The sequence below is a fragment of the Ursus maritimus genome, unplaced genomic scaffold (genome assembly GCF_017311325.1).
Source record: "Ursus maritimus isolate PB19 unplaced genomic scaffold, ASM1731132v1 scaffold_16, whole genome shotgun sequence".
Classification (NCBI taxonomy): Eukaryota; Metazoa; Chordata; class Mammalia; order Carnivora; family Ursidae; genus Ursus; species Ursus maritimus.
The window spans coordinates 10,882,571-10,906,438 of NW_024424008.1; the positions used below are offsets into that span (position 1 = coordinate 10,882,571).

The window sequence follows — 23,868 nt, forward strand, 5'->3', positions numbered from 1 at the left end:
CGAAGTTTTGGGGTGTTGTTAAGCAGTCATAGGTAATTGATGATAAATTATCTACCCTTCATAGCACAACCCTAGTGTGGTTTTTATAGCTGAGGAAACATAGCCGGGTCAAATAATCTACCAAGGTCACACCACTGTTTGTTTGGTTGGTTTTTTTTTCCAATGCAGTCCTTGAATTTATGACCCTGAGATCAAGGCCTGAGCTGAGATCAAGAGTCCAATGTCTGACTGACTGAGCCCCACCCAGGGGCCCCAAGGTCACACCACTCTTAAGTGTCCTAAGAACTAGAAGCAGGTATTAGAAGGCCAGCTCTGTCTCCTTCATTGTCACCCTGCCACCACGAACCTGATCAGCTCTCTGCACAAGACAGAGGCACCTCTTAGAGCTCTGGCTATAAGATAAACTGTTATCTTTTTCCTAACCCCTGAATGGGTAATGTTGATCTGACACGTCTGCCAGCCTTGCCCCTGACAGGGAAAAGCACTGCCAGTTATCGCTAAGACCTGCACTCTGCAAAAGCACCCCATTCTGTTTTCTGTAACTCAAGTGACACTAACATATCCCAACATAAAATAATTCAAGGACATCTCGGCAATTCTATTAATTCGTTTACATTTTAGCTATTAACAAGTACGCAAGCCCTGAAAATTTGTAACGGGGTCATACAGCACATAAAATTTAAAAACATCAGTTAGACAGACCTTATTATTTAGAAATTTCTTAATTAAAATGTCTTTTCTATACCCCAGATAGTAAACCATATACCACCGCCACCCCCCAAAGACCCATCTTCAATTGTGAAGGTGATAAAAAGAATTTCCCACAAGAACCCATCTCGTCCCCCACCAAAAATAATGTACCTGAACTTTAAACAAAATTCACATTTTATTTAGGTTGAAATAAACTATACAAAATTGATTTTCTTCACCAAAAATAACAGCAATATTTTCTGTATTATTCCTAGATAAACCACAAAACACTCATTTTTGCAGGTTTTCCAGGTTTTGTTTATAAATCAAGACGAGGCAGTAGATATAGTCATGGAAAAAGAGGAAAACAGACAAATCAGTTGTCAGTATCCACGGCCTCTGATCCTGTCTTGACCATGAACAGAGGTGTTCAACATACGCTTGCTAAAGAGCTTGTGAAGATGTAGGCTCAACGAAGGAATGTAAACAGCAACAACCCAATGTGGAACAATGGCAGGCTCTCCCACTCAAACTGTAACTTGTTCCTTTAAGTTCAGTTGACAAAGACAGAATCTCTACTGCAATCCTTGCTGGCAAGCTCCCTGTTTCTCTGTCTGGTAACTCCCTTAACCGTCTGTTACAGATTTTTAACATACTAACGCTCCTACTAGTCAAAGGTCACTCTTGAGCTTCATTGTAACATTTTATAAAATGTATTCCTTCCTCCCACACCTCTTCCAAAGCTTTATCTTCTGAGAACTGATAACTCAATACCCGACAATTGGATCCAGTGATAATAAATGTTATGTCTAAAATGACTTAACTAAAACAATTCCCAAGTGCCATTAGCAGAGATTCCGTAGAAGTGTAATATGGCACTTTCAATGCTATCTTCTGGAAGAACAGGTATGTCTCCAAAGCATGAGAATTTAAACAGGGGCCATTTAAACAGGCAGATTATCAATGGCTAATGTACCCAATGAGAGGTCGACAGGTCAAGATATTCAGTGATTAAGTGGCCTACGTACACCTGACAGCTTTTCTGTAAGATGCTTTCAAATTTCTTACAGGTTTTTCCAAATAGCAAACATAAGAGAAAGCCTACTTCACAAGTCTCTTAGGTGCTTTCAATGGTTTCTGAGTTACCTGTAGGAAGCTCTGACTTAGTTGTGCAGAGTTTGATATATGTGTCCACCATTAAATCCAGATCATGTTTTATATCAAAATTTATGTTAAGCAAAGCCAAGTTACTCGACCTTTGGTCTGTCAAAGTGTTCCTCAGGTACGCTTTGAGACGCTTTCGCCCATTTTCATAGCGTTCATTCTCAACCTTCATCACAGGAAGAATACATAGGACTTTCAGCAATGCATAAACATTAGGAAAAAACTTGATGTCTGGCAGATGCAGGGCTTCATAAATGGTGGATGGAAGCTCTATGTCTTTCCCTCTGTGTTTCCACTTGATTCTCCAGCAATGCAGCTCGGCGGAGAGTGTGTCGGGATTGGGCAAGTCACTTCTGTACATGTCAGCATGGTGCTCCTCGGACGTATTAAATTTGAGCTGTCCCATGACAGAGGGTACAAGAGATAAGCACTTAAGAGCTTTGAGGTGCTGTTCTGAGAATATATCTTTCAGTTCCTGAATAATGTGTTCCACTGTTGGAACACTTAGAGTTTCTTTATAGTAACTCTCAGAGGTGAGCTGAGATTCCAGGTTACCTTGCTGGGCTCGGCGGAATTTCCCAGGCAGTTTCATCTGAATATCAAGTTTAGTCGCCAAATTTGTGGCTTCTTCGAACCAAAATTCATGATAAACTTCAATATTTTCCATCACTTCATTTAGTGAATGCAGCACTGCAGTCAAGCTACTGGCTGCAAAGAAGACGTCAGAGGTTTGCCCTTGGAGATTTTTCCCAAAGGCTCTTGTAAAAGATAGAACATTCTTAAGAACAACAATGGTGACGATGAAATCAAAATCTGTTACTGCACTACAGAGTACAAAAGCTCGACCAGCTATACAGTTATTCCATCTAATATTTGTATCACTATTTATACCATCTAAACACAAAACAAGTGCTTGTAGGAGGTCCACTAAAATTTCAAAAGCATCATGCCTGCCTGTCCACTGAGAATGGCAGATTTCCTTCAGTTCTTTACCCTTTTCCTCATTGTTCTGAAAGAGGACAGAAATTACATTGTCCAGCTCCAAGAGCAGTTGTGGAGATCGATGGAAGAAAGACCAAACTTCCTCAATTGTTCCTAACGCAACACATACTCCCACAACAGGCACTGACTTTGCCAACCACATGTTTAAGGCACAGGAAGAGCAAAGTGTGTAGACAGCTTGGGGATATTTCTCTAAAAGTCTAGAAGCAACAACTTTCATTTTGGAAGAAAATCCACTTGACACAATGTAAGCCTGGCCACGACAGTACTCCATGTTTAACCCCCACTTCTCGGTTATCGTAGTGTGAAATTTCACAGCCAAAATTTCTGCATCAGCTTCGTAAGGCAAGAAGCCCACAAATTCTTCTCTCAGGTTATGAGATTCATCAACGAACCTCACCAACACAGGCAAGTGTTCTTCCCCTGCTATGTCCACTACGTCATCAGTGATGATGGAAAAGAAGTGAGAGTCTCTCACTTCCCTGAGGGTTTCCTCCCGAATGCAGCTCTCACAGATCTCTAGCATCTGTTTCTGCTGTGTTTTCGAGCAGAACAGTGTGTTAACTGCTGTTGTCTCGAAGCGCTTTCTCAGAACCTCTTCGCCAGAATTTATCCGGCACTCCAGCAGTGCTTGAAAGTTATCGGGAGTAAAGAGACCCTCTGGGATTTCATCAGTTTCATGCCCATCCAGAGGTATGTTTTGTTTTCCCATAAGAATCAAAATTTCAAATAAAGATTTTAAGTATTCTTTGTTTTCTTTCTCTTCAAGAGTCAAAGGTAAAATGTCTTCATCTTGTTCTTCACCCCCTTCTTCTGCACTGGGGTTCTGAGCATTGCTGTTGTTTATTTCTTTATGTTTTGGCTCCTGTTCAGAAGTTTCATCAACTGGAAAACAAAGAATTAATTTTATAAACAGGCTCATGAAGAACCATACAAATACAAAATTACATTTTTGATTGGTTAAATATTTAAAATTCACAAACTCATCCATTCAACATTCACAGGGCACCTACTGGACCACAGACTAGGACACAGGTCACAATAAGACACACTCTAGAGGAGGAGACAAAAACCGTAGACAGATATATGTTAATCCTACACGTAAATGTTGTAAGAGAGAAATGATTTCTTATAAACTTAACAAGGAACATCACAGAAAACATATACAGAGCAGAACAGTCTGTGCCCTCAGAAAAAAGAAAAGGAAGAGAATATTTACTGAGGCACTGTATTGGCATTTTATTAGCATTTTATATGTATCACATTACTCCCTCTACAGGCAGGTGCTAACAACCCCATTTGACAAATGAGGAAAGTAAATAATTGCCCAAGGTCACAGATGTGGTTAGAAGGATGGAGGCAAAATTCAAATCCAAGCCTGTTTGGCTCCAAGGTCCAAGGTGATGCAGCTTCTGCGAAATTAAGCTACACTTTTATATGGAAGAGGAGAGTTATACAAGCCAATAAAACATAAAGTATATTCAGGCAATTTTTCAGGCTAATATTAGACTACTAGAAGTATCAGCCTAATCTCTTTGTATTTGGATAGGAAAACTGAGGCTCTGAGGTTAGTGCCCTGCCCACTGTCATACACACAACCTTGCAAGTCCTGGATCCTGTGGTCCCCTCTATGCTCATTTTCTAATTATCACGGGACATTAGAAGCTCCAACAACAAAATGAGTGTCACTGCCCAAATCCGGCACCCTGCTTCAAGCCACTCTACTTCTGTACAGAATATTCATCCCTCCTTTGCCTGATCCCAGGTCTCCTCGTCTACAGAGGGGGGAAAATAATAGTACTTGCCTCAGGACTACTGTGAGAATTAAGTCAATTAAGTAAAGCACTTAGAATAAAGACTCGGCACACAGAACACATAAAGAGTTCTGTTAATAATAATAGAACAGGAGGAGGAGGAGACAGAGAAAGGAGAAAAAATAGCAATCACTGACAAGAACAAAAACAACTTCTAGTCTTCGTTCTTTGGTGACAGAGGTCAGGCATCGGTACCTGCAGGAAGGCTTCTGACTCCCACTCTCTATTAGGATAAGTGTTCCCACAGCATTTAGTCCTTAAAAACGTATCAAGAACTTATTGCGCACCACACATTGGGTGGATGAAGACTGCTCTTGTCCTTCCTGCCGCCTGTCCTTCCCTACCCTGGGACACTCTGTCCGTGCGTCTGCCACTCCTGCCACACCGACAGCACAGCCCTAGTGGCGAGAAGGCAAAGTGTAGGGCACGGTAGCACTCAATCAAGAAACTCAACGAACACTTTAGTCTCACAGACAATTCCAGACCATGGGACGAAGCCTAGCACACGCTTACATCATTCTCACGGTAGGTTTTGGACGTAGAACGTAATTCTTTGTCCTTACCAGGCCAAGGCCTTTTTAAAAGGCCTTCAGAAGTTGAGTCATTAACACTATCACTTACTTTTTTTCTGTTTCAGTGTCCTGATCTCATCTTCACTCTAAATGACAAGAAAAAAGAAAAAAACACCTTTAAAGAAAACTGAACTCCAGCACATCACTGTAGACTCAGAAGTAGAAAGCATATCTTGACTCAAACTTAATTCCTTCAAGAGCATAAATTCCTTATAAGGAAAACATTCTTCAAACATACAGATGACAGAAAAACCAAAGCTATAATTTACTAATGACTCCAAGCTCATAATGAAATACTGGAGGGGAAAGAATACATTGTTTAACTTCCTTTATACTTAAATCATCGCAACTGGGTTACAAGTGTTTGCCGGCTAATAAAAGGCAGAAGTACAGGACGCGCTCCAAGGGGTCACAAATTATGGCCCCTCAACCCAATCCCGGGGGATGCCATGTACGAGAGACTCGCTGGATCCCAGAACCTAACATAAAGGCTATGAAAAATCCCTGGGAAGCGAAGAGGAACACAGTGACAGTATGGAAGAGAAATGGATGCACACAGCATAGAGGGCCAAGTAGCACATATATACAGGGTTAGACCAAGGAAGAACTTCCCAGCTGTGTCCTCTTCTCTCCCTCTAACCCCCCACAATGCTTAAATCACAACCCACCCCGTTACTATTCTGGGGCAGGCAAATGGCAGTACCAATGACAGCTGGAGTTAGCAGGGTACCTGCTAGGCAGCATGAGAACATGATACCGCTAACAAGAAATGTCAGCAGGCTAGTCAATCTGGAACATTCCCTCCTTATCCTGTGAGCTGCAATTGCAAGGATGGCAGATCTGGAAGAGTATGTCTGCAATAAGGTATCTGAGGTTCCCAAGGGGCAGAATACAAGGGAATGATAGCTACAGGGTGGGAAGTGGCTGAGCGCCTCACCCCTGGTACGTATCACTAAGAATGCTGATGTGGAGGACTGTTGTGGAGTGTCAAGCATGCATCTATGAGAAGTCTCAGAAAAACAAATAAATAAATAGAAGGAAAGAAATGAAGAAATAAAAACAGGATTTCTCAGAACTTAAAGATGTCAATCCAGATAATTTAAAAAAACCATCCAGACCCAGTTTAGCAAAATTTAAAATGCCAAACATAAAGAAAAAAAAACAAAAGACCTTGAGGGAGAAAAGCAGATCATCTAAAAAGGAGCAAGAATCAGGCTGACCTCAGACTTCAATAGCAATAACAGATGCAAAAACTAGAAAGAATCAGTATCACATAGACTGTATATATCCTGTACGTATCACTAGTAACACTCCAAATAAAAACTATGATATGGTTTAAAAAAATAAATCCATGCCTGGAAACTAGAAACAAAATAATCCTATGTTAAAGAAAGAGGGGAATTTACAAAACACTCCTGGCTAATCAATGAAAGCACTACATGTCTACAATTGCGGGACACAGCTAAAACACACTTAGACATTTACAGCTTTGGGTATACACAAATATGAGCCAAACATTCAAGAAGCTAGAAGAAGAGCTAAAAAGTAAATCCCTCAAATCAAGAAAAAAAAAAAACAATAAAATACCTCACAACTGCAGCAATCATTGGTAAAACTAACTACTATTTCTTTGCAAGGACTATTAAGATAATCTTAGGTTCAGAAAAAAACAAACATTCCAAAATCCTAGCTGCAGTTCATAAACTGTTGAAAACAAATGAAATACAAGAAGAGAAAACCAATAAATAAATCAAAATGGCAATCAAAATAGTCCCTCACCCACCCCAAGCCCTCTAATGGTTTTATGGCTTAACTTTCAAGAACAGACAGTATATACCTTATACAAGTTTCTCTAGAAAAAGGAGAGCTATCCAACAATTTTATATAAGGCTAACAGAACCTTGATATCCTAACTGCATAAGAGGAGTACACAAAAAGAAAATTAGAGGACAACACTTAAAATTATAAACGCAAACTCCTAAATAAAAGATTAACCAACTAAATCAAACAAATGAAGAGAGATATACTGCAATCAATTAGGGTTCATCACAGGAATGCAAAGATGGTTCAACATTAGAAAATCCATCCATGTTATTCACTGCCTTAAAAAAATCATGAACTTTTTCTACTCAACAGATGCAGTGAAATCTTCTGATAAGTTCAAGAAGTTACGATAAAAATTCTGACTATGAGGACTAAAAGGGAATAAAAGGAATTTCCTTAACTTGACAAAAACTATCTAACGGTAATAACAAATGTCACACTTAATGCAACCAGACAAATGTACCAGCTGTGACATTCCTGGGATTGTTCAACACAGTACTCTTAGGGATCTCGACTAAGCAATAACACACGCAACAGAAAAATTTTAAATTATGAGGATTGGAAGAAGAGGCAAATTTGGAGGATGAACTTGGTGGAATATTAGGATAATAAAAAGGGGTCTTCAAAATTGCTAGAAACAATCTCAACCAGAATACATAATCTATATCAACGATAACCATTGTGTATTTAGGAAGTAATTTAAGGAAGAATGTACATATTGTTCTTTTTAAAGAATTGCAGCAAAAACCCTGAAGTTTTTTCAAATTTTTTACTTTGTGCACTCCTAAAAGTATTTTAAAATTTTTACTCTATTTTAAAGATTTTATTTATTTATCTGAGAGAAAGAGCACGAGCCAAGATTGGGGGGGAGGCGCTGAGGGAGAAACAGACTCACCACTGAGCAGGGAGCCCGACTTGGGGCTCGATCCTGAGATCATGACCTGAGCCAAAGGCAGACGCTTAACCAACTGAACCATCCAGGTGCCCCTAAAAGTATTTTAATAGTGTTTTCAAAGAACTAGTATTTAGTTTTATCAATGACTGCTATTACTTGATAGCTGTTTTTTTCTGTTTATGGATATGACTAATTAATACTGCAAAGATGGTAATTCAAAGCATTCATGATGAAAATCCCCATACAATTTCTATAACCTGACAAAAGAATTCTCAGATTTTCTGGAGGGATAAAGGTCCACAAATAGCTAAGACAATTTTAAAAAAGAAGAGTTAAGAAATCACTGTATTTGAAAGTAAGACATTGACATACAAACACCAAATAGATCAAAGATCTAAATATGAAAGGTAAACACAGAAACAAAAAATGAGGAAAATTAGATAAATGTTGTCTTTAAAAAGCACACAGTAGGTAAAATGAAATGGCATATATTAAATACACTAGCATGGATACCAAAAGGAGTGGAAGTGGGAATGGTAATAGCAGAAGGAGGAAGAAAAATAAAATAAGGGTCTTGCTGGTGGAAACAATGACAGAAAGTCATAGACTGAGGAGTCTCAGTAATTCATTGTTGTTCACCTAATGTCAAGAAAAAAACCAGGTTTCAATCATTAGAACTAAGGGAATCAAAGGAATATAAAAACATGCATAAAAGGACTTTAAAGCTTTTTCTAACCCTGTCAGTACTTAATAGTGATAGAACCATTACCTCTAGGTAAAAGTATCCATGTCTTAACTTTTATACTTTCCCTTTCTTTATCCGTTTGTGCTGAATTCTGGAAATATCCCTCAGGTCCACTTTCCTTACTATAAAAGAAAAGGTAGTGTTGTTGTTGTTTTTTTTTTCTTCCCAGGAAGGGAATGTGCTAGTGGTTTATAACTGACAGCATGTTTTGGCCCAAATCAATAAGTATCAATGGGCTAAACTTGAGAAAGATTTTCCAATTTAAGCGCAAAACTAATCATCTTGTATCCATGCTACTTCAACAACTACAGCATTCGCTTCCCATGCTACCTTTGAAATAGAGAGTAACTTGGGTTCAATTTTAACATGAATGCATCTATACTTGATTTCACAGTATTACAGGGAAAGCCGAAAGCACGCTGACATACCAATTCTTTTATTCGTTTTCTGTGTCTACTATGTGGATTGTTCAAATGACTGGTAAGATCAAATATTGTTGGTATTGCATTATCTCGAAGAACTGTTCTATAAGGACTCTGAAAAAGAAAAATGTGTTAATTCAGAGACAGTCCATAAGAATGTATTACACATAAAGAAAATGCTACAGTAATGACTTCCCCAGGACTCCTTCAACTCCAGCTCTAAAGTGTAAAGACTTGCAGAATGACGATGTCAGTCCAGATTAGCTTGTTATTTCTAACTCTTTGCATTTGCCCTTCTGGCAATCTTACTATTTTAAAAAAGGAATGGAATTGATGGTAGGCATAAAAAATAAAATGTATTTGCATCTTGCATATATACTTCTAATTGATCCTCCCAGTGACTTCATCTGTTCTCCCTTCAATGAGCCCACAAATCTACAGTAGGCACAAAAGCTTCTCAAGCTATCCCTTTGTATGTTCTTAATAATTCTTCCCTTCTTAACCTGCTGTTCACTCCACTTCCACTACTATTACTGAGAAGCATCAAGGTATAGTGAAATAATATTGGGCTAGGTGGGACCCAGGAGACCTAGGATCAAGTCCAAACTACCAGCTACTATGAGATCCTGGCCAAATACTTTCCCTTTTTGGACCTCACTTTCCTCTTCTGCATAAAATTCAAGTATTGAACTAGACCAGTATTTCCCAAAATGAAATTATACACATACTAATGATAATGCTTGTGCACTTTTACATAATCCACTCATTTTTTAAGTTAGCACTGTCTTAGGCAATGCAAACTATAAAATAATGTTTCTGATGAGCTAGTTATATTTTTAAGACATACTGTGAAACTCCTAAAATAAAAATTGACTCATGTGCCACTTGAATTCATTCATAACTGTGATATACATAATCGGACTTTTGCAAACACTGAACTACGTATTTCTAAATTTCTAATTCTAATGTTCTTATCACTGAAGGATGACTATTCTCTATTCTAATCCCTGTTAACCTAACCCAACCTGGCTAGAAGCTGGATGCATACTTAGATGTTGACAGTCTTCAACAGCCAACCCAGAGGTCAGGTAGGGACAAGAAGTTTATTAACAGTAAGAGTAACAGATGAATAACTGCATATATTCCCCTCAGCTAGTCCAAAGAAACAGTGCCTTTAACTTCTTCACATGTCTGCACTGATAAAGATAAACACTCTTCTTTTTAAAAAGCTCACTCGGGAGCAGTGATTGTTTCAAAGCTGACTATAAAGCATGTTCAAAGTATATATCAAACACAAACAACAACTCCTATATTTTTTTCACCCAGGGAAGGAAGGTTAGAAGGATATGAAGAAAAAATATATAACTAAAGGGAACATACTATCTCGGGTTTTATCTAAAGAGTTGTTAAACACATCTGGGAGGAGTTTCTATTCAGATTCAATATTTTCCAGTTCAACCCCATATCTCATGGAAAACACAAAGAAGAAAACTTTTTTTTTTTTAATCTTTTTCTTAATGACACTCAGCTTCTAGTGCTGGACCAATTATCCTGAGTCTACTAGGAAGTTTGAATCAGAGATTGATTAGGGAAACAATCACTGAAGGGAGCAAAAACTGTACTATACCCCAAATATCGCATCTTTCCCGCTTAGCAAACATGTCACACATACACAAACACAGTCAACTCTTTATATCTTACCAATTATTAAATAAGGAGAGGAGGGATAAAACATTCCTAATGTGTTTCTTAAATTCAAATCAAACTAATTTGCTATAAAGATATTACAGACCAAAGAGCAGAACATGAATTAAAAACATGTTACTTTTTATAAATACTGACTTAAAAGTTCACATGCAAAAAAGAGCTATATTCGATTTATGTGCATGACAGTTTTTCAAGATTTAATCTTTAACTGCTGAACTAAGGTTTGAGCATAAAGCAGTGTTCTCACTCTCGCATCAAAGATAATTATTTGGCTTTGGTTGAAGTAGCCATGAATGTTTACTGATGAAACCTTCAACGCCAAACTAATGAAGTCAAAACTCTCAAACATTTGGATATACGTATCGTATAAGCCAGTTTTTAATAGCAGTATCTTCTTCTACATGTGTAGAAAGAACATCTTCTCGTATTTGCATTAACTTATTCAAGACGGAAGAATCATGTGAAAATTTAAAAAGCAAAAACAGCTCATCTTTCTGTCCTGTGCTCTGACTAAACAAGAATATGAGTGAACTATAATTTTACATTTCTCACATTAATCTTACTGGAATTGTCTAATAAAGAGACCATATTTATTTCTAAAATAAAAATGTATATGGCTTGTATATTTAAAATAATAATTTGGGATATTTTTACTTAATGTCAAGAACATAAAAGTAGTTTGCCTTTTAAACATAAGAAATACCTTATTTTGGTTGATCATTTTACCCTCTTAACAAAGCAAGGCAAAAATATCCCTCAAATATTTGTGATTAAACTGTTGAACCGGAATTGGCTCACCTCCCAATGACTTCACAAGTATCTGCTTCAATTAATTTTGAGAAATAAAATAACCCAATCATTCTTTAGTTTTCTGATGCCTCTGCAAAATGTATCTGAAAAAAATATCAAAATAAATTGCTGCATAACAATATATAGTGTATCTTCAAATCAAGTTTATGTCTATCCCAATATCTGAGATGATACATCAGTTATACCTAAACAAGAATATATTATTTAACAAAACTGTCTTCCTAACGAGTTTTTAAAGTGTTTCAAGTCTGTTTCATTTCAATCAAATCTGCCCTATTTGTGTCTCTTTTAAGTCACAGCAACAACAGAATCACAGAGGGTTAAAAATCTTAAGATCTCAGGAATTATGTGGTTTAATCTCCTTATTAGAATTTGGGGCCCAGAAAGGGAAAGTGACATGGCCAAATTTACATAGTTAACAGTAGTAAAGGTGAGACATCCACGTCTTGATATGAAATTGAAAATTACTGATGGAAAATTTTTTTCATATTAAATGTAAGATTTGCTTCTTGTTGTAACTTGCACATAAACATTAAGGGTTGGTTCTAATAGTACATATGAAAATATGAAAATAAAGAGCTCCATTTCTCAATGAAGATTTCACTCATAAAAAAAGCTCTGGAGAAGCTACTCCACATAACACAAACTCTACCTTAAACAAACACTTTAATAATCATCCAAAATTTTCTGAAGGCTGCGTTAAGAACTGTAAAAGTGGCAACCTCTGGTGAACAGGAATGGGGCATCAGAAACAGGGGGGCTTAAAAAAATCCCAGGTTTTTAAGAACAAAACAGATACTATGCAGCTCCGAATTTGTCTTCAACTTTAAAGAAAGGGGTGGGGTGCAAGGATACACTCCAACATTAATAAAGATTTATATTTCCAACGAGGTACTGAGTGAGAGAGAGAAAGCAAACAACTCAAGCACTTCTATTACTTACAGTTCTGCAGATCATAGAGGTCTCAAAGTGTTTGGCACATAATCGGTAATGTTTATTTAGTTGATCAGGTGTTTTATCTTCTAAGTCTGCTCTCCTACAATTCTCCACCCACTTCTGGCATCTATAAATAAAGCCAAAATACAATTATGAAATATGAGCTCAACATTTATATTTCAGCATTCAGCTATAAGGCAAATACATATTATAGACAACGGATTCCTGCTCTCCTCTCCCTGCAGAACATAATTCGGAGAAGTTCAATGATAACAAAATGAGGGCTAGAATAAACCTGAGAAATCATTTAGTACATTCAGTTATAGACAAGGTTAAGTAACTTGCCCAGAGTCATGCACAAAATCACCTGTACAACTAGAACATCCATCTGAGTCTTTCAATTCCCAGGACCTCCTAGCACCACAGAGGACTCACTTAACAGTAGTTCAAGCAAAAAGTCGCACAACCATGAGACCCACTGCATAACATTCCCCTCAGAATTTCAACTTAAAACAAGGATGTGAAACAACACTATCATTGCCAAAAATCAGTAAACAGATGTTCTATAAATCATTAGAGTTTCTTGCAGAAGCATGATGCGCGTGTTCACCTGCCTTATTACGAACACGATTTATTGTCTACAGTATGTACAGACTAGATTACAAGCACTATGACTGAGGCGTTGTACCCATACCATCTAGTACACAGGTGTTGAAGACAGTGAAGAAGACAAAGTCCATGCCCTTTTGGTGTTTACAACTCAGCAGAAAAACAAATAATAATAATGACAACACCGATGATGATGTGTACTAAGTACTTATTATGAGCCAGACACTGTTCTAAGTCCTTTACAAAAGGGGTATATTATCCCCCGTATGAAGACGAAGAAGTGAAGGCACAGAAATGTTAAGTAATTTGCTAAAGCTTACAGCTAGATCTTTCTTTCCTTCATTCCTCAAGTTTCTAGGAATAAAAATGCTGTCACAGTCACAAATTTGAAAACGTAATTCATTTTATAATTGCATCATACTATACTATGTCTTAATATTACAGTTCACCCCTCCACGCACACACACTCTGACGCTTCATTTCCTCCACTCTCAATATGCAAAACCATGGTGAAATGCTGATTATCTAACTGAAACTAAAACCACACCTAAATTGTACAGCATTTCATTCAAATGAGGAGTATTACTGCACAGTAATGATACCTAAGATGTCCATATTTTAATATTTTTACACAGTTGTGCAATATGATTTCATAAACATTTCATGTTTCGACATCCAGATATTTAGTACAGAAACTGTCTTACTAAAAAATAATTTGCCATACTGCTACAGCTGTTTGTTTTTTAATTGTTAGATCTCTGAAGACCTTCCATACAGAATACTACTGTCTGTATTACCTCTGTTCTAAGTTGAAACAGCTTTCTGATACTACAAGCATTCAGATTCGATCAAGAATAGATGGGGCAGATAGCCCAAATAACTACATCTATGTCTGCCATATCAATATCTAGAAGTAAATCTAGAGAAAGATGTGCAAGACCCTCTAATGGAAAAAAGATTTTAAATAACTTTAATGAATGGAGGGATATACAAGTTCATGGACTGGTACACTGAATTCTAAAGATAACAATTCTCAAATTGATTTACTGATTCATATAATCCAAATCCCAAGATGTTCTTTTGTGCATGTCTCTTTGTGTGTATGTGTGAAAGAGAGACAGAGAAAGGGAGAAATGACAAGATAATTCTAAAACTTTTTATATAGAAATTCAAAGGACCAAGAATAGTCAAAATAATCTTGAGAAAAAAGCTGAAAGACGTACACTATCAGATATTAATATTTATTACAAAAGCTTAGTAAGACAGTGTGGTACTGGCACAAGGATAAAACAATGAAACAAAACGGAGAGCTATGGACACGTAAGACAAAGGTAGCAATGCACAGAAGTGAAGACAAAAGTCTTTTTCAATACACAGTGCTGAGCCAATTCGATGGCCTTATGAAAAAAATTAATCTTGACTCCTACTTTCACACCATGTGCACAAAAATAAATACCAACTGCACTGCAGATCTAAATATGGAAGGTAAAACAATAAGCCTCTAAAAGATAACACAGGAGACTATCTCCATTACCTTGGCATAGACAAAGATATTTTAAAGAAGGCAAAAGAAAGCACAAACTCTAGAGCAAAAGATGAATTAATCTGGCTACTCTGAAGTTAATAACTTTTCTTCATTAAAAGAACCTACTGAAGAGTGAAGTGGCGACCTATAAAACGGAAGAAGGTATCTGCAATACATATATCCAACAACAGACTCCAAAATATGTATTTAGAACTCCCACAAATAAATCAGACAACACAATGTAAAAATGGGCCAGAGACCTGAACAAGCAACTTAAAATAAAAAGGTTATCCAGATGGCCGATACACATGAAAAAAACGTTCATGGAAAAAAAAAAGGGCTCAATCTCATTAGTCATCAGGGATGTACCAATTAAAACCATAGTAAAATATTACTATATACCTTCAAGAATGACTACAATGTAAAAGAGATAATATCAAATGCTGATGAGAAAGTGGCACTGTTTGGCAATGGGAATGAGTGAACCAGCTAGATCCCACAAACATAATGCTGAGTAAAATAAGCCAGGAGTACATCTATGATTCCTTTTATGTGAAGTTCAGGAATAGGCAAAACTTGAGGCACCCATCTGGCTTACCTGGGAAAGCATGCAACTCTTGATTTCACGGTTATGAGTTCGAGCCCTATGTTGGGTGTAGAGATTACTTAAATAAATAAACTTAAAAAAAAATCAGATGCCATAAAAAAAAATAAGGAAACTCATCTATGGTGATTATGCAGGAAAAAAGTTAATATAGGAGGCCTGAGATTGCTATCCCTAGAAAGGCCTGCTTATAAGGATGGCCTTTTGGCTGCTGCCTGGAAGAAACTTGGTTGACAAACAGTTCCCTATGTTGACATAAAACTTTCCCTAACTGGGGGCGCCTGGGGGGCACAGCGGTTAAGCGTCTGCCTTTGGCTCAGGGCATGATCCTGGCGTTATGGGATCGAGCCCCACATCAGGCTCTTCTGCTTTGAGCCTGCTTCTTCCTCTCCCACTCCCCCTGCTTGTGTTCCCTCTCTCGCTGGCTGTCTCTCTCTCTGTCGAATAAATAAATAAAATCTTAAAAAAAAAAAACAACTTTCCCTAACTGATAAGGTTGTTCATTGTACTTAGACTGTGCAAACAACATGATTTATTTTTTTAACAATATGATTTATAGTGAACATCTGCCTTTCTTCTGGGAGTCTAGAATTTTCACATACGTTTGGTGGAGAGTGTCTATGTGACTACATCACAATAAAAACTTTGGGCACTGGATCTCTACTGGGCTTCTCTGGGTAGAAACATGTTTTATATCTCAAACACTACCTGGGTATTCATTTTATAAAAATTCATCAAGTTCTAGACTTCTAATTTTACACTCTTGTCTATGTATGTCATATATCAATAAAAGATTCCCTCACTCTCTCCCTTATTCTCAATAACCAACTAATCTAATTGTATCAAGTAGGACAGTGGCTCTCACTAGGGATAGTGGCATAATGACCGAGAGAGCCTCAGGGGAGAGGGAGTTTGAGATATTAGTAATATTCTTTTTTTTTTTTTAATCTGGGCAAAAGTTTCAGGAACAGGTCACCCTGAAAATCCAACATGCCATACAACACTTAAGATTTGTGATCGCCTGTGTATATACATTTTATATCAATAAAGTTAAAAAAGTTACATATGACTACAAGCTTTTTACATACTTACATGTGTGTACATGTATATGTGTATGTATACATATGTATATATACTTAAATGCTTTTAAGGATATACATAATTATCTCTCAAATTGACCACTGCCTCCCCTTTCCTAGCTCACCCTGTGGTTGTTCTGGGCCCTGTACTCCAGACTCTGTAGCCTTTTCCCTTAGCAGAGTGAAATGATTCTCTGAATCCATTCCACTTCCAAACTGGTCCTTTGCCTTTCCCTAACCCCTTCTCCACACTGCAGAGAAAATGTTTTTGTTTTTTGTTTTTTAAGATTTTATTTATCTATTTGAGAGAAAGCGAGTGTGCATAAGAGAGCACAAGTGGGGGGAGAGGGAGAAGCAGACTCCCTGCTAAGCAGGGAGCCCAATATGGAGCTCACAGGGCTCAATCCCAGGACCCTGGGATCAATGACCTGAGCCAAAGGCAGACACTTAAAAGACTGAGTCACCCAGGTGCCCCTCAAATGTCATTTTTTTTTTTAAAGATTTTATTTATTTATTTGACAGAGAGAGAGGCAGCCAGCGAGAGAAGGAACACAAACAGGGGGAGTGGGAGAGGAAGAAGCAGGCTTCCAGGGGAGGAGCCTGATGTGGGACTCGATCCCAGGACTTTGGGATCACGCCCTGAGCTGAAGGCAGACGCTTAACGACTGAGCCACCCAGGTGCCCCCAAATGTCACTTCTTGAAGGAAACTTTTCCTGATTCAGATGTGTATATATGTGTGTATGACTATGTATACACACACATATAGGAAAGACTCCCCTTCCTCTCTGTATCTGGTCTCTCAACATCCTTTATTTATCCTACTTTATTATTACCATCAGTATAAACATGCCCTAGTATCTCCCATCTAAAAAATTTCATTAACCTGGATCCTCTGCATAGCAAAACTAGAGCCCATTTTCACCATCTCCACTTGATCTCACATTCTTTCCTCAATTAATTCCGAGGAGACTTCTGCTTTATCTCTTTTCCGCTGAAACTGCTCAGATTATAAATGATTTCCTTTTTTTTTTTTTTTTAAGATTTTATTTATTCATTGGACAGAGAGAGACACAGCCAGCGAGAGAGGGAACACAAGCAGGGCGGGTGTGAGAGGAAGAAGCAGGCTCCCAGCAGAGCAGGAAGCCCAATGCGGGGCTCGATCCCAGAACCCTGGGATCATGCCCTGGGCCGAAGGCAGATGCTTAACGACTGAGCCACCCATGCGCCCCAAGATTATGAATGATTTCAATCCTGCCAAATCCAATGGTCACTTTCAATCCTCATTTTAATCACCCTTTCAATACTATTCAGCCTTTTTGTTTATTTTTCCCTTTGATGGTCTCCTACTTGCAGCATATCCAAAAACATATTTCAAGGAACACTAGTCAACTGTTCCATTAAAATAAAAAAAGTTTCATGGTCAAATAAGTTTGGGTAATATTACATATTTTATCCTATTTCTTGGGGTTTTAGATATTTCTGTGGGACTCTGAACACATTAGTTAATTTCTCTGTGCCTGCTTTGGTCATCTGAAACCAGGGACTATCTTAAAACCTATTGTGAGGGTTAAATGAAATAATCTACATAAAGCACATAGAACACTGCCTGGCACATAGAACATGAGTATTCTGTAAGAAGTATTATTATTACAGCTCACAGCACTGGCTGGAAAATTACATGAGATATGAAAGCACTTTAAGATCATATTTTATAGACGTGACTCTCAAACTTCACAGTCTTTTTACACTCTTATTGAGGACCCAAGAGCTTTTGTTTATCAATATTTATCTTTATGGAAATTAAAACCAAATACACTTAAAAATATTTATTAATTCATTAAAACCTGCAATCCCATTATGTTAATATACATAATATTTTAACGAAAAATAACTGCATTTTCCAAAACAAACAAAAAACATCTAGCGAAAAGAATGGTACTGTTTTCCATCTTTGCAAATCTCTTTAATGCTAGATTCTCACCTATGCTTTTGTATTTAATCTGCTGCCATGCGTGGTTTTGGTTCAAGCACATGAAGAAAATCTAGCCTCACACTGCTACGCAGTTAAAAAACGTAATTAAAATATTCCTCCCTTACCCACATTACTGTGGGTATTCTTTAATACTACACAAAAACTCCACAAGCGGTGGTTTCTTAAAGATGAGCTGTGATGTGGAATCTGAAACCAGACCAATGGGCTTTTCACTCTATTACACTTAAATCTGTTGGGAGTATCTTATACTTTGAACAGGGCTTTTATCCGTGCATGTCTTTGTAAAATTATGAATTGGTCAATTTGGAAAATATCAGTTCAGTCAGTTATGCAAACCACCATTATACAATTTATTTAAAAAGTCACGTTTATCAATATCACCACCAATCTCAACAGAAAAGTCTTAGAGAGTTGTTAAGCTTGAAGTGGTGCATATAAATTTTCCAAAATTCTAATTTTTGTTTGAATGTCAATTGTTTCCCTTGAAGCAGCAGGTTTTCATTCATTTTTGAGAAAATGTCTACCAAACACCAGCATCTATATAATCACACTTAGAAAATTTTAGAAAATATAACAGATGACTTATCAGAGCAATGATGTTACCACATTATGGAGTTCCTCAGAAACTCCAGTGCACACTGCTGAAAGAATGAGAATGAAAAAGGCAAATAATGTCAGTGTTATTATGAAACAGTTTTTACCTTGTGGACTCCTTGAAAGGGTTTTGGGGGACCTTCGTGAGAGTCCAAAAAACCACCGTTGTACATTTTACAAGGCAGAGCACATCAACTCTCAATTAACTTTGATTAAATTGCCAAAAGAACCCTGGAAGACCTCACACCTTAGGGGTGAGTTAGAACTAACTGCCTGAGAAGGAGGAAGAGGGCTTCAATTACCCAACTCACTCTAATAGGAGCAATTCATTAGCTCTACTTGTACCCTCACCTCACCTGGGGATGAGCTCCACTATGAGCTGCCCCCAGGTTCCTGCCAAGCCTTGGCATTAGTCAAGCCATCCTGGGGTGATCCAGACTTAGGCAGGTTTTCTTTTCTTTTAACTTTAATTTTAGGTAATCTATGACCTCCTTACCACTGCCCTAAAGTGACTTCATTCAATTATTTTATAGCTTAAAAAAAAAAAAAGGAAAGAATAAGCAATGGGGATAAAAAGCACAGCGTAGGAAATAGAGTCAATGGTATTGTTAACAGCACTATATGGTGACAGATAGTAGCTACCCTTGTGGTGAACATGGCATAATGTATAGACTTATTGAATCACTACGTTGTGCACTTGAAACTAATGCTGAACATTGTCAACTACACTTCAATTAAAAAAAAAACCAAAATTAAGATAAAATATAAAAAGCACACCAATGTCACTTTTTCTGAACCAATAAAAGGTACTATATTTTGAAATTCTGCACTGTGCCCTCTACTACACTTTTGAATTTTAAATTACTTCAAATAGTTGTTTACAAAAGCGTCCATGAAATTTATAAATATAACAAAAAGGAAATGTGCTATTTAATAGCATTAAATATCCTATCTTTATTTTTAGTTAACAATATTAGTTACCTTTCCAAGGATAGGTTGGCAATGTCACCTTTTATCAATCTTTCCTACAACTCATTTACCAAAAAAAGAAAAACACTAATTATAATTAATAACCCTAAAAATATTGTTATTAATTCAATACACCCTGCTGAAAACTACTTCTTTATTGTAATTAATTCTGAGCATGGTAAAGAAGAAACTGTCAAATACGGAAGAATTTGAAATCCTTAGTAGGAGGAGATTTGGTTTGGATAAAAAGTTAGGATCTTGAAGATATTAACTAAAATAAACAAGATATAAAGGACAATTGTATGATTCCATTTACGTGAAGTACACGGATCACACAAGTTCATGGAGACTGAAAGCGGGTGGGGCAGGGAACGGGGGAGGGAAGGGGTTACTGCTTAATGGTTAGTTTTTGCTTGGGGTAATGAAAAAGCTTTTGAAATGGGTAGTGGTGATGGCTGCACAACACTGTGAATGTAATTAATTCCACTGAATTATACACTTAAAAATGGTTAAAATGGCAAATTTTATGTTATATATTTTATCAAAATGTTTAAAAATTAATAATGTAAAATATACATCAATACCATATAATGTATATTAAAGCACTTAATACACATTTTAAATGGGTGAATTTTATGGTATGTGAATTATACCTCAATAAAAATGTTTAAAAGAAAAGAGTTAAGAAAAACTCATAATTTGGTCTTGAAATAGTCAAAGGACTCTGACATGGAAAATGGCACAGATTTGCTCAGTGTGACTGTAGGAATATAACTAGGACCCCCAAAGCATAAATTATAGGGAGGCATATTCCCACTCAATACAAGGAAGAAACAACAGCCAAAGCTGTCCAAAATCTTGAAGTGTCCCTTCACAAAGCAGAGGACAGTCATTGGAGGTGTTTTAGCAAAGGCCCACCTGTCCGGAATCCACAGGGCCCCTAAAGGGTCCATAAATACCTTGAGAGTGGAATGCAAAATTGTGTCTCTGTCTTTTCTCAAGTAAGATCCTTATGTTAGATTCTCAAACAGGACAGACTGCACTAGATCTAAAAATGCCTTCCAAATTTGAGACTGTACACCCCTACAGGTCATAATCCCTCCCCTCTAAGGAGTGTAATGAAAAGAGCATTCGCTATAGTATACGGACACATGTGACCTGTGGTCCAGAATCAACTAATATCGCCCTTATTATGCAAGTGAAATATACTCTCAAGATTGCCCTTGGGCTAAAATAGGAAGATAATGCTTAATGGGATAAGGCCCAGTCACATTCAGATGTTCCCCTTCTCTGCTCCCACAGAACCCAAAGGCTATTCTCCACTCTTCGAGCTAGTTCATCCTTACCTCCCGGAACTTCAAACACCAGGAATGCCCCAGGCCTCAATCCTCAGACTTACTCTGCTTTACTTACCCCAGAGCATGACTTTAAATACCCTCTATAAACTGAGAACACCCACATTTACAATCTCTAGTCTAAAAGTCTCTAAATTCCAGACTATCTCTTTATGGTTTTAGCTCTAAAATATTTAGATTACTGATCTAAATATGGGCCATTTTGAGTTCATTTCTGGATATTCCTGAACATTTATTAAGCTCCTCAAACTCCACATGTCCCAAACCAAACTTTTAATATGTACCCACCAAACCTGCTCCTCCCAGTCTTCCATAGCTCAGTGAATACTCAGTTTAAAAAAATCTTAAGAGTTATTCTTGACTTCCCTTTTCCTCTTACAACCTACATGTAAACCATTAACAAATCCTGTGGGCTTCACCTTCAAAACATGTCTCAAATTCAACAGTTTACCACCTCCTCCTCTACTAACCTGGATTACTGCTATTACCTTTAACTGGTCTTCCCTACAATCTAACAAGCCAGTGATCCTGTTTAAAGTATAGTCTCTCTGCTCTAAACCCTTGGATGACTTCCTGTATCTCTCAGAATAAAGGCCATAGTGCTTTACATGGCCCACAATGTCCTACACAATTTGCCCCTACCATACAAACACACAGACTCTTCTGGTCTCATTTTTTCCTCTCCCTCCTTCCTTAATCTAGTCTACTGTCCATGGACTTCTGGCTGTCCCTGTATCATGCATGCCCTGACTTTGCATTTACTGTTTCCACAGAAGGAATGCTCTTCCTCTAGATATCTCCGTGGTTGGCCCGCTCACCTACTTCTGGTCTCTGCTCAAATTCACCTTCTCAGTGAGGCCTTCTCTGATCACCCTATTTAAAACAGCAATTGTGCCTCCCCTGCTACTCCTTATTCTACCCCCCAACATTTGCCTTTTCCCCATAATATTTAGCACCATAGGACATACTACATACACATATTTGTCTGTTTTCCTCCACTAGAATGTAAACTTCTAGGGAGCTGGGGCTTTGATTTATCTGTACACTCCAAGCGCTCAGAGCAAGGCCTAGCACACAGGAGGCCTTCAGTAAATGTCTGTGGAATAAACAGGATGCTATATTATAATCGCCTTCTGTATCTGTCTCCTTAACAGACTGTGAGCTCTCTGCAGGCAGCAACACGGTCTCACTCACATCTGAATTTCCAGCACCTAACACTAGTGCTCAGGACACAGTGTTGGTTTGAAATAAACGAATCAACAAGAGAGGCCAAGGAAAATTCTTCAGACTTTCACAGTCCCTACTGTCACTCTTTAAATAGAAGTCAGAGCGCGCGGGTTACCTCAAGGAAGAGATTTCAATACCAATTCCCACGCCCACAGGTGTAATCCCCCCACCCACCCTCCGTTATCCCCACAATAACCAAGTGAGACAATGAGTAACGGTCAGAGCCTGAATTTGAACCATGAAAAAATCCGGGGAAGGAAGTAATTGTGACTGGACGAGATCAAAGAAGATGACCGGACTCCAAAAAGAAACACTGCCCCGGGGGTGATGGTAAGGAGAGGAAAGGGCTCTGCTGACCCCAACCACAGAATCCCAAGTCCCTCCTTTGACAGCTGAGAAAACTAAAGCCTAGAGGGGAAAGCGACCTGCCCGAGGTCACCCACAAAGCTAACCAGGCCGAGGACCCAGCTCATGCCGCCTGCGCGCCGCCCTGGTTGCCTCTTGCTTCGGGTGGTGCCCGTCGCGCCGGGCCCCCGCTGGCGCACGTGCTCCGAGCTCCCCGGGCGCCCACCGGCCCGCTGCTCAAGGCCCGTTCCCCACCTGCGTCCGAGGCTGGGGTCGACGACCGTGGCCCACTCCCCACGCAGCCCCGGAGCCCGCGGTTGGCAGCGCACAGCGCGCACCGCGGAGGTGGGCCCGGGCTGCCGGCTCCGCGCCCGCCGCTTACCTGGCCGGATCCCGCGGGAACCTGAAGAAGGCCAGGTCTGACTGCGTGCTCTTCCTTGTGCAGTTGGGGGCAGCGCAGAAGTTCGGCATCGTCGCCCACCCGCCGGCCGGCCCAGCCCTCCCCTCCCCGCCTCCTCAGGGCAGCCCGCCCGCCCGTCGGGGCCGGGGAGGGGAGCCAGGCCGGCCGGCCGGCTCGGCAAGGCCGGCGCGCCGGGGGGAGGGGCGGCGGGCGAGAAGCCGCGAGGGGCAGGAGGGGCGCCGCGGTCCGAGGCCGGGCTGGGGACGCGGCTCCACAGTGCTGTGAGCGGCCGGGAGGATTTACCGCCGCCGCCGCCGCTGCCGCTGGTGCACCTCCCGCCCGCCCGGGACGCTGCCGCCTCCTTCCCACAATGCACCCTGGCGCCCGGGGGTGCCCTCTCTTCCCTCAGCCTTCCTTCCCCGCCCCCTCCTTTCCGCCGACTTCTCCGCTGGCGGGCACGCGCAAAGAAGCGCGCCGGCCCGGGTGTGGCGAGGTGGAGGCGAGGCCTGGCGCGGGCTGCTGCAGTGCGCCTGCGCACAAGCTACCCCGCGAGGGGATGGCAGTGCGCATGCGGACGTGTCTCCCG

General features: G+C 39.3%; 1 protein-coding gene across 1 annotated transcript; it reads right to left on the minus strand.

Moving 5' to 3' along the window:
• Window positions 1-873: 873 nt before the first annotated feature.
• Window positions 874-23,414, minus strand: THAP12 (THAP domain containing 12). The gene is made up of 5 exons (XM_040630865.1): window positions 23,265-23,414; window positions 12,588-12,708; window positions 9,135-9,242; window positions 5,292-5,328; window positions 874-3,741 (listed from the first exon to the last, which is right to left on the minus strand). Exons 1-5 carry the CDS (start codon window positions 23,351-23,353, stop codon window positions 1,808-1,810), a joined length of 2,289 nt encoding a protein of 762 aa, XP_040486799.1. The 5' UTR covers window positions 23,354-23,414; the 3' UTR covers window positions 874-1,807.
• Window positions 23,415-23,868: the final 454 nt, after the last annotated feature.